General features: G+C 45.3%; 1 protein-coding gene across 1 annotated transcript in view; it reads right to left on the bottom strand.

Annotated features, from left to right (window-relative positions):
• Nucleotides 1-12,003, bottom strand: part of nectin3b (nectin cell adhesion molecule 3b) — a 59,307-nt gene that overhangs the window by 1,492 nt on the left and 45,812 nt on the right. The window contains exons 2-5 of the mRNA XM_029700774.1: nucleotides 10,120-10,467; nucleotides 8,367-8,666; nucleotides 6,717-6,834; nucleotides 6,424-6,575 (exon numbers count right to left, since the gene is read on the bottom strand). Of these exons, the coding sequence (XP_029556634.1) occupies nucleotides 6,424-6,575; nucleotides 6,717-6,834; nucleotides 8,367-8,666; nucleotides 10,120-10,467 (918 nt within the window). The remainder of the gene's footprint in view (nucleotides 1-6,423; nucleotides 6,576-6,716; nucleotides 6,835-8,366; nucleotides 8,667-10,119; nucleotides 10,468-12,003) is intronic.

Raw genomic sequence — 12,003 nt, 5'->3', positions numbered from 1 at the left:
AGGGAGGGAGGAGTAGAGGGGGAAAGGAGGGTCAGGGAGGGAGGGAGGAGTAGAGGGGGGAAAGGAGGGTCAGGGAGGGAGGGAGGAGTAGAGGGGGAAAGGAGGGTCAGGCAGGGAGGTAGGAGTAGAGGGGGAAAGGAGGGTCAGGGAGGGAGGTAGGAGTAGAGGGGAAAGGAGGGTCAGGGAGGGAGGTAGGAGTAGAGGGGGAAAGGAGGGTCAGGGAGGGAGGTAGGAGTAGAGGGGGAAAGGAGGGTCAGGGAGGGAGGTAGGAGTAGAGGGGGAAAGGAGGGTCAGGGAGGGAGGTAGGAGTAGATGGGAAAAGGAGGGTCAGGCAGGGAGGTAGGAGTAGAGGGGGAAAGCAGGGTCAGGCAGGGAGATAGGAGTAGATGGGAAAAGGAGGGTCAGGCAGGGAGGTAGGAGTAGAGGGGGAAAGCAGGGTCAGGCAGGGAGGTAGGAGTAGATGGGAAAAGGAGGGTCAGGCAGGGAGGTAGGAGTAGAGGGGGAAAGCAGGGTCAGGCAGGGAGGGAGGAGTAGACGGGGAAAGGAGGGTCATGGAGGGAAGGATAGAAATACAGACAGAAAAGTAGAGAATGTCAATGCCAACTACATCAGCATATTACTGAAAGGAGATAGGTTGACATGAAAACACTACCAACATTTCTACATTTAAAATGACATGTTCATAACAGCCTCTGGTTTGCATTGGCAAGTTGTCTGTACAAAGTATGTTGTTACGTCTTGACATACCAGATAGAAGTTCCCTTTCAAAACATATAGATGTGGTAAATTAAGTTGATGTCTTGGGACTGAGCTAATGTACCCAAAATGACATGCAGTCTATAGCAGCCACGTGTGCTGCAGGCAGAGCTGTAGCAATCCAGAGAGTGTTTTGTGATTAGTGTAATAATGGTCAATGGAAAAGTAAGGTAAGGCAGAGGGATGTTACTAGTCTAGGAACCAGAGATGAGTGATCAGGAAACTAAATCTACAAAAACACATTCTTAAACAAATCATCAGTTGAAGTGAATGTTGCTTGGCTTTTGTTATTGTCCGTAACACCTTATTTGAAGTAGTACTGTATAAGTGGTTAATAATGCTGACAACTAGAGGCAGCATGACATACACACAGTCAGTTACTATTCTCCTTGCCTGTAAATCTATGCAAGAGAAGATTGGTTCCGGATTGCACAGATCTACTGTTAGGTTTGAGGGACACTCACATGACGTACTGTAGCTACCTCCATTAAAATCAGGTCGAATTAACTCAACGATTAACACTTTAATGCTGAGCCTGTTATGTGGGCTTATGGAGGGCTTTATGAAGAGCGTATGTTGAGCATTTCAAATAAAGACAAATATTTCATTGCCAGTGATAATGTTGAGAGGCAATGATAGGTAGGAGGGAGGGGATGTCTAGAATAGAGTCGGCACTAATGTTAGGGGCTTGGAGATATGGGAAGGACTACTAAGATGGTAGGGATTGGTTCAGGGATGGATACTTGGGTAAAGAGAGAGGCAAAAAGGGCGAATCACTCCTTCACAATTCAGCCAATTTGAACAACTGTTTTGGGCATATGCGTTAATGACTTGATCCAGATCTTCAAATACTCCCTAGAATGTTCTTTGGGCCAGATGAACCATGATCAAGCACCCTTCATCAACAGCTTAGTATCACAGATGGGACATGATGTTACATCTCTGGTCAATCTGCTCTCCTTATTCCATCTGCTAGTATTTCTGTCTGGACTTGCTGAGTCTGTACTGAACCATTGTGGTTATGGTTGGATTAGGACTGAGTGACGTGTCCACTGCATCATGTGTGAACGGTTCCCTGTAAAAGTGTTGTTGTGAAGTTGTTCAAACAGGGACATAAGATGACGCTGCAGTCTTAGTTCCTAGTTCCAGGTCAGATGTCTGTGGAGATATCGATCTCTGACGTCACGGTCCTGTGAATTCCACTTGAACCATGTGACACCACGCGGAGACACTGCATGAATGTGTGGGCGTGCACACACACACACACACCACCACCACCCTCCCAGAGGCGTGCACACACACACACACACACACACACACCACCACCCTCCCAGAGGCGTGCACACACACACACACACACACACACACACACACACACACACACACACACACACACACCACCACCCTCCCAGAGGCGTGCACACACACACCACCACCCTCCCATAGGCGTGCACACACACACACACACACCACCACCCTCCCAGAGGCGTGCACACACACACACACACACACACACACACACACCACCACCCTCCCAGAGGCGTGCGCACACACACACACACACACACACACACACACACACCACCACCCTCCCATAGGCGTGCACACACACACACCACCACCCTCCCATAGGCGTGCACACACACACACACACCACCACCCTCCCATAGGCGTGCACACAGCGAAAACACACCACACACAAAACCACAGAGCTCCTCTCAAAGGGAAAAGCAACAAAAAAGGTTTAATAAATAATGAATAGGAGTTGAAAAGAGCTGGTGAATGTTATGAATCTGGGACATCCTCATCTCTCAGTCAAGGCTGCACGTTTCTGCCTTTCACTGCATGACAGAGAGAGAGAGAGAGAGAAAGAAGTAGAGATGGAGGAGAGGGAAAGAGCAGAGAGAGGGAGGGAGAGAGAGAAAGAAGTAGAGATGGAGGAGAGGGAAAGAGCAGAGAGAGGGAGGGAGAGAGACAGGAAGAAGTAGAGATGGAGGAGAGGGAAAGAGCAGAGAGAGGGAGGGAGAGAGAGAAAGAAGTAGAGATGGAGGAGAGGGAAAAGAGCAGAGAGAGGGAGGGAGAGAGAGAAAGAAGTAGAGATGGAGGAGAGGGAAAGAGCAGAGAGAGGGAGGGAGAGAGAGAAAGAAGTAGAGATGGAGGAGAGGGAAAGAGCAGAGAGAGGGAGGGAGAGAGAGAAAGAAGTAGAGATGGAGGAGAGGGAAAGAGCAGAGAGAGGGAGGGAGAGACAAAGAAGTAGAGATGGAGGAGAGGGAAAGAGCAGAGAGAGGGAGGGAGAGAGACAGGAAGAAGTAGAGATGGAGGAGAGGGAAAGAGCAGAGAGAGGGAGGGAGAGAGAGAAAGAAGTAGAGATGGAGGAGAGGGAAAGAGCAGAGAGAGGGAGGGAGAGACAGAAAGAAGTAGAGATGGAGGAGAGGGAAAGAGCAGAGAGAGGGAGGGAGAGAGACAGGAAGAAGTAGAGATGGAGGAGAGGGAAAGAGCAGAGAGAGGGAGGGAGAGAGACAGGAAGAAGTAGAGATGGAGGAGAGGGAAAGAGCAGAGAGAGGGAGGGAGGGAGAGAAAGAAGTAGAGATGGAGGAGAGGGAAAGAGCAGAGAGAGGGAGGGAGAGAGAGAAAGAAGTAGAGATGGAGGAGAGGGAAAGAGCAGAGAGAGGGAGGGAGAGAGAGAAAGAAGTAGAGATGGAGGAGAGGGAAAGAGCAGAGAGAGGGAGGGAGAGAGACAGGAAGAAGTAGAGATGGAGGAGAGGGAAAGAGCAGAGAGAGGGAGGGAGAGAGACAGGAAGAAGTAGAGATGGAGGAGAGGGAAAGAGCAGAGAGAGGGAGGGAGGGAGAGAAAGAAGTAGAGATGGAGGAGAGGGAAAGAGCAGAGAGAGGGAGGGAGAGAGAGAGAAGTAGAGATGGAGGAGAGGGAAAGAGCAGAGAGAGAGAGGGAGAGAGACAGAAAGAAGTAGAGATGGAGGAGAGGGAAAGAGCAGAGAGAGGGAGGGAGAGAGACAGAAAGAAGTAGAGATGGAGGAGAGGGAAAGAGCAGAGAGAGGGAGGGAGAGACGGAGCATAGAGATGTACAGTATAGAGGTCGACCGATTCTAATTTTTTTCAGCGCCGATACCGATACCGATTATTGGAGGACCAAAAAAGCCGATACTGATTAATCTGCCGATTTTTAAAATGTATTTGTAATAATGACAATTAAAACAATACTGAATGAACACTTATTTTAACTTAATATAATATATCAATAAAATCAATTTAGCCTCAAATAAATAATGAAACATGTTCAATTTGGTTTAAATAATGCCAAAACACAGTGTTGGAGAAGAAAGTAAAAGTGCAGTATGTGCCATGTAAAAAAGCTAACGTTTAAGTTCCTTGCTCAGAACATGGGAACATATGAAAGCTGCTGGTCTTCAATATTTCCAGGTAAGAAGTTTTAGGTTGTAGTTATTATAGGAATTATAGGACTATTTCTCTCTATACGATTTGTATTTCATATACCTTTCACTATTGGATGTTCTTATAGGCACTTTAGTATTACCAGTGTAACAGTATAGCTTCTGTCCCTCTCCTCGCTCCTACCTGGGCTCGAACCAGGAACACATCGACAACAGCCACCCTCGAAGCAGCGTTACCCATGCAGAGCAAGGGGAACAACTACTCCAAGTCTCAGAGCGAGTGACGTTTGAAACGCTATTAGGGCGCACCCCGCTAACTAGCTAGCCATTTCACATCGGTTACACCAGCCTCATTTCGGGAGTTGATAGGCTTGAAGTCATAAACAGTGCAATGCTTGAAGCATTGCGAAGAGCTGCTGGCAAAACGCACGAAAGTGCTGTTTGAATGAATGCTTACAAGCGTGCTGGTGCCTACCACCGCTCAGTCAGAATGCTCTATCAAATATCAAATCATAGACTTAATTATAATATAATAAACACACAGAAATACGAGCCTTAGGTCATTAATATGGTCGAATCCGGAAACTATCATCTCGAAAACAAAACGTTTATTCTTTCAGTGAAATACGTAACCGTTCCGTATTTTATCTAACGGGTGGCATCCCTAAGTCTAAATATTCCTGTTACATTGCACAACCTTCAATGTTATGTCATAATTACGTAAAATTCTGGCAAATTAGTTTGCAACAAGCCAGGCGGCCCAAACTGTTGCACATACCCTGACTCTGCGTGCAATGAACGCAAGAGAAATGACACAATTTCACCTGGTTAATATTGCCTGCTAACCTGGATTTCTTTTAGCTAAATATGCAGGTTTAAGAATATATACTTCTGTGTATTGATTTTAAGAAAGGCATTGATGGTTAGGTACAGTCGTGCAACGATTGTGCTTTTTTCGCAAATGCGCTTTTGTTAAATCATCCCCCGTTTGGCGAAGTTGGCTGTCTTTGTTAGGAAGAAATAGTATTCACACAGTTCGCAACGAGCCAGGCGGCCCAAACTGCTGCATATACCCCGACTCTGTTGCAAGAGGTGACACATTTCCGCATCGATTATATGCAACGCAGGACACGCTAGATAAACTAGTAATATCATCAACCATGTGTAGTTAACTAGTGATTATGATTGATTGATTGATTGTTTTTTATAAGATAAGTTTAATGCTAGCTAGCAACTTACCTTGGCTTCTTACTGCATTCGCGTAACAGGCAGGCTCCTTGTGGAGTGCAAAGTAAAGCAGGTGGTTAGAGCGTTGGACTAGTTAACCTTAAGGTTACAAGATTGAATCCCCGAGCTGACAAGGTAAAAATCTGTCATTCTGCCCCTGAACAAGGCAGTTAACCCACCGTTCCTAGGCCGTCATTGTAAATAAGAATGTTCTTAACCGACTTGCCTAGTTAAATAAAAGGTGTAATTTAAAAAAAAAATATAATAATAAAATAAATAATCAAATCGGCATATCGGTGTCCAAAAATACCGATTGTTATGAAAACTTGAAATCGGCCCTAATTAATCAGCCATTCCGATTAATCGGTCAACCTCTAGTACAGTAGTCAACGTGATACTGAAATGAAAGCTCCATTAAGGAGGGGAAGAGAGGTTTAGGGCCAAAGGGCCTCATATTGCACAGCAGAGAGACAGAGACACATGCCAGTCCAGGGGAACGAGAGGAGACATAGCAGAGGAGAGGACTGAGTTAGTGGTCTGGGGGATGAGCAGACATGGGTTTGGCCAGAGAACCAGGGAGATCTCCTCTCCTGTTGAACATCTGGAGACCTAATCAAGACTAATCAGGGCCTCATTAAGACTAACATCTGAGGACCGGAAATAAATTGGCCCTGACACAGCATGGCACCTCGCCTCATTTCAAACACGGCCACACCCTCAAGCTTAGACAGACTACGGTCTAGAATGACGAAATGCTGGACGGATCATGTTTTTTTAAATTTCATTTTTATGTAAATGCTGTTGTTACAAAAGCATAACATTTAACATTTAAAAAGTGTTTAGTAGCAGGAGCCACAAAGACAGCATTATCCATACAGATAAATCCTGACTCATCTCTATGCTATTATGTTGACACCGAAAGCTTCAAGGCCAGAATATGTTTAAAGGTTCTTCCTAAGAGAGACAGGAAGAATACGTGTGGAATAACAAGCTGCGTGCACATTCAGCAGCGTTTGTTCCCTCCGCTCACCTTGTATGCGTATCCGCAGGTCCCTGCTGCGTAGGTTGATGTCATTGGCAACCTCACACCTGTAGACTCCAGAGTCATTCCGTTGGAGGGGCCTCAGAAACAGCAACGTGTTGTTCACTATCTCCACCCCGTCTGGCATTTTCCCGTCCAGTCTTGGATATCCACACACAATTACATGAAATGAAAGGCAGACGGACACAATTATACACAAACACTGGTTCAACGTTCAATCTGCAGTGGGAACAAATTTGTGCACATAAAAACACGAGCAGCGAGCGCACACACTCACACACCTGATCCATGTGAAGTGGTGTGCTGGTGGGTTTGCGTTGGCTTTGCAGGTCAGTTGGATGTTCTCACGGCCCACGTACCAGTCACCGTCATAACCTACCACCACGATGTCTGGGGCGTCTGCAGAGACACGACACAGAGGAGGGGCAACAGACAGAACCTGAAAAAGTGGAACACTCAACCACCCCCAACATTTTTTGTGTGGAATTACATGAATCAATCAAATCAAGTCTGATGAAATTCTAGCATCATAGACATGACATACAGTACTAGTCAAAAGTTGACACACCTACTCATGCAAGGGTTTTTCTTTATTTTTACTATTTTCTACATTGTAGAATAATAGTGAAGACATCGAAACTATGAAATAACACATGGAATCATCTATTAACCAAAAAAGTGTTCAACAAATCAAAACATATTTTAAATTTGAGATTCTTCAAAGTAGCCACCCTTTGCCTTGATGACTGCTTTGCACATTCTTGGCATTCTCTCAACCAGCTTCATGAGGTAGTCACCTGGAATGCATTTCAATTAACAGGTGTGCCTTGTTAAAAGTTAATTTGTGGAATTTTTTTCCTTAATGCGTTTGAGCCAATCAATTGTGTTGTTACAAGGTAGGGGTGGTATACAGAATATAGCCCTATTTGGTAAAAGACCAAGTCCATATTATGGCAAGAACAGATCAAATAAGCAAAGAGAAACGACAGTCCATAATTACTTTAAGACATCAAGGTCAGTCAAGAACTTTAAGACATCAAGGTCAGTCAGAAAATGTCAAGAACTTTGAACGTTTCTTCAAATGCAGTCGCAAAAACCATCAAGCACTATGATGAAACTGTCTCTCATGAGGACCGCCACAGGAAAGGAAGACCCAGAGTTACCTCTGCTGTAGAGGATAAGTTCATTAGAGTCAACTGCACCTCAGATTGCAGCCCAAATAAATGCTTCACAGAGTTTAAGTAACAGACACAACATCATCTGTTCAGAGGAGACTGTGTGAATCAGGCCTTCATGGTCAAATTGCTACAAAGAAACCACTACTAAAGGACACCAATAAGAAGATACTTGCTTGGGCCAAGAAAAACGAGCAATGGACATTAGACCGGTGGAAATCTGTCCAAATGTGAGATTTTTGGTTCCAACCGCTGTGTCTTTGTGAGACGCAGAGTAGGTGAACGGATGATCTCTGCATGTGTGGTTCCCACCGTGAAGCATGGAGGAGGAGGTGTGATGGTGTGGGGCTGCTTTGCTGGTGACACTGATTTATTTAGAATTCAAGGCACACAACCAGCATGGCTACCACAGCATTCTGAAGCAATATGCCATCCCATCTGGTTTGTGCTTAGTGGGACTATCATTTGTTTTCAACAGAACAATGACCCAAAACACACCTCCAGGCTGTTTAAGGGCTATTTGACCAAGGAGAGTAATGGAGTGCTGCATCAGATGACCTGGCCTCCACAAACACAATGTGTTATTTCCTAGTTGAGGTCTTCACTAAAAATAGCCAAAATTAAGAAAAACCCTTGAATGAGTAGGTGTGTCCAAACCATTGACCAGTACTGTATGTGTGAATGATTCTGAACAGAAAAGGCAGTCTCCTGTGTTGAATCACACACACACACACACACACAGAGAGAGAGACTCACACTGCACGTTGAGCTGGTAGGGGATCCTGAAGTCTGTGTGCAGGGCAGGATGACGCACCACACAGGTGAGGGCGTGACCCTGGACGTGGCGGGTGGGCTGCCACAGGTAACGCACCTGGGTGCTGGTCGTGCCGTTTGCCTCGTCCTGCAGCGACACCTCTGATTGCCCAAACAGGTCCGTCTCCCAGGAGACTTCGGCGGGGGGCCGGGCCCGCTCAGCGATGCAGGTGGCCACCACCGTTTCATTGCCCTCGTCGATCAGAGCCACCGAGCCAGCCGACACATACACCCTGGGCTCCACTGAGAGAGAGAGAGAGAGAGAGAGAGAGAGAGAGAGAGAGAGAGAGAGAGAGAGAGAGAGAGAGAGAGAGAGAGAGAGAGAGAGAGACAGAGAAGGGGTGAGGAAATATGGATAGAAAGGGTTGTAGTGTTCAGTCAGTGTTCCAGTATCTTCCAGGGCAGGGGTCCCCAATTACATTCAGCCATGGGTCGATTTTTCCTTGAGCGGTTGGTCGGGGGGCTGGAAAATAGTTAGAAATCATTTTTACACTACAAATTGACCACAAAAATCCCAAACAGATACTGTGTAGTATTTGACAAAAACAGAATAATTTCAAACCTTGATTACATTGGGATACGATCACGTTTTAATTTATGCGTGAGAATATTTGCAAACTGATTTCCTAAATTAACATCACTTTGAGATGATTTTCTGGTGATTTTACAGTCTTACATCCAAAAACAAAAATTCTAAATACACAAATATATATATTCCCATTTTGTTGTCGTGGGCCACCTATTGGGGAACCCTGCTCTAGGGAGCAGAGTTCCTGAGTAGGGTCTGGAAGTGGTTCAGTCATTCACCAAGCTCGTTTCCTTCTTTCCATCTCCCTCCTTTCCCCTGTCCTACTACGCAGTAGCAGCTCAGAGACTTACCGTAACCATTCAAAAACAGTGTGTAAGCCATGGCCTTGCCTGGAATAATACATCTAACCCCGACTCTTACTCCCCGGGACCCTTTAAAAGAGGGGCGTCTCAATTGGGCAACAGACACACAAAACGTATTGCCCACCACATTCCTCTAGCTCCAATTATAGCAGCCTGTTCCTGTACACCCCTCCCTCGCTCCCTCGTTCCTTCACCCCTCCTCTCACGCAACTGTACCCAACTGTCATACCGTTCTCATTGCAATGCCCCTTCAACCAACCCTTATTCCAACCACTCGTCCTCACTACGTTCCATCCTTTCTCTCCACACTCTCCCTCTGGCCCAGTGACGTGAGTAGGATCCTCTCCCCCACAATGGCCATGTGTAGTTCATACATTTCTACAAGAGGCTCTTTACTAAGATACAGGATTACGTTTCAGAATATTACAAGCACACCATCAGCCATACAAACACACACTTACAAGAGGTGTGTTGCACAGAGACAGACACTAGAGGTGGGTCATATGGCCAAAAATCCAGATTGTGATAAATTGCCTGAATTGATGAGATAATTATAATTTAAAATTATCTTTTAAACTAATACTACTGGTTGTAGACATCAATTGTCCCATTAACAATCACCCATATTAGCAAACTTATTTCATTTCAAACTTCACATTTCTCTAGTATAGGTCACTTATAATGAACAACATCAGCAAAATGCCTGCGATAAGTGATCGGTATAGTCAGTGTCAATAATGTCCGGTTTATCGTCCCAGCTCTAATTGGCACCCACACAACCCAACACAAGCACACACACTCCTACCGAGCACGCTGACAGTGGTGGAGGCCTGTGTGTTGCCCAGGGGGAAGGTGGCCACCTTGCAGGTGTACACTCCAATGTCCTCAAAGCCCACATCCTCCAGTACGATGGTGGCGTCATGGGAGGAGGGCGAGCGGAAGGACAGGCGGCGCACGTAGTTTGGGGGGATCGAGATGCCGAACACGGGATTGTACACCGCCACAGTCACTGAGCCTGTGGGGAGCCGACGCTCCCAGGAACTCTGGGTAAGACTGAGGTTGGCCCCCACCTCCACGCTACAGCCCAACGTCACATTCTTCCCCAATACAGCACTCACCTTCTGGGGCACCAACACCTGACTGCCCCCCACACCTGGAGCACAGAGAGGGAGAGAATGAAAGAGAAAACGATTAGTTTCACCATCAACCATTTTTCTGAAGAACCACTGTAAGTATCAAAAGAAAAGAATAACCACATTCCCCTGTGGTTAGTCACAAAGTATAATCAAAAGAGTTGTACTTATGTTGGGCAGTGAAACATAAGCCTGTGTATGGCTGTAAATGTAATATGCCCACTGATGATAAAGCACTGTGGCAATAGCATTCGGACCTCCCCTCGACACACTACACCTCCATCTGTATCTCAGTTGGACATCATTTACTCTAATAACATCACATTGTATTGGTCACATACACGTGTTTAGCAGATGTTATTGGTCACATACACGTGATTAGCAGATGTTATTGGTCACATACACGTGGTTAGCAGATGTTATTGGTCACATACACGTGGTTAGCAGATGTTATTGGTCACATACACGTGTTTAGCAGATGTTATTGGTCACATACACGTGTTTAGCAGATGTTATTGGTCACATACACGTGGTTAGCAGATGTTATTGGTCACATACACGTGGTTAGCAGAGGTTATTGGTCACATACGTGGTTAGCGGGTGTAGTGAAATAGTTGTGCTTCTGGCTCTGACAGTGCAGCAATATCTATCAAGTAATATCTAACAATTTCACAACATATATATATGGACGAACAATGTCAGAGCGGCATAGACTAAGATACAGTAGAATAGAATACAGTATATACATATGAGATGAGTAATGCAAACATTATTAGTGACTAGTGTTTCATTTATTAAAGTGGCCAGTGATTTCAAGTCTATGTACAGTTGAAGTCGGAAGTTTACATACACTTAGGTTGGAGTCATTAAAACTTGTTTTCAACCACTCCACAAGTTTCTTGTTAACAAACTATAGTTTTGGCAAGTCTGTTAAGACATCTACTTTGTGCATGACACAAGTAATTTGTTCAACAATTGTTCACAGACAGATTATTTCACTTATAATTCACTGTATCACAATTCCAGTGGGTCAGAAGTTAACATACACTAAGTTGACTGTGCCTTTAAACAGCTTGGAAAATTCCAGAAAATTATGTCATGGCTTTAGAAGCTTCTGATAGGCTAATTGACATCATTTGAGTCAATTGGAGGTGTACCTGTGGATGGATTTCAAGGCCTACCTTCAAACTCAGTGCCTCTTTGCTTGACATCATGGGAAAATCAAAAATAATCAGCCAAGACCTCAGGAAAAAAATGGTAGACCTCCACAAGTCTGGTTCACCCTTGGGAGCAATTTTCAAACGCCTGAAGGTACCACGTTCATCTGTACAAACAATAGTACGCAAGTATAAACACCATAGGACCACGTAGCCGTCATACCGCTCAGGAAGGAGACACATTCTGTCTCCTAGAGATGAACGTACTGTGGTGTGAAAAGTGCAAATCAATCCCAGAACAACAGCAAAGGACCTTGTGAAGATGCTGGATGAAACACATACAAAAGTATCTATATCCACAGTAAATCGAGTCCTATATCGACATAACCTGAAAGGCCG

This window comes from Salmo trutta, chromosome 19 (genome assembly GCF_901001165.1).
Source record: "Salmo trutta chromosome 19, fSalTru1.1, whole genome shotgun sequence".
NCBI lineage: Eukaryota > Metazoa > Chordata > Actinopteri > Salmoniformes > Salmonidae > Salmo > Salmo trutta.
The sequence above is the reverse complement of the archived record's forward strand: the minus strand, read 5'-3'. Positions and strand labels throughout refer to the sequence as shown.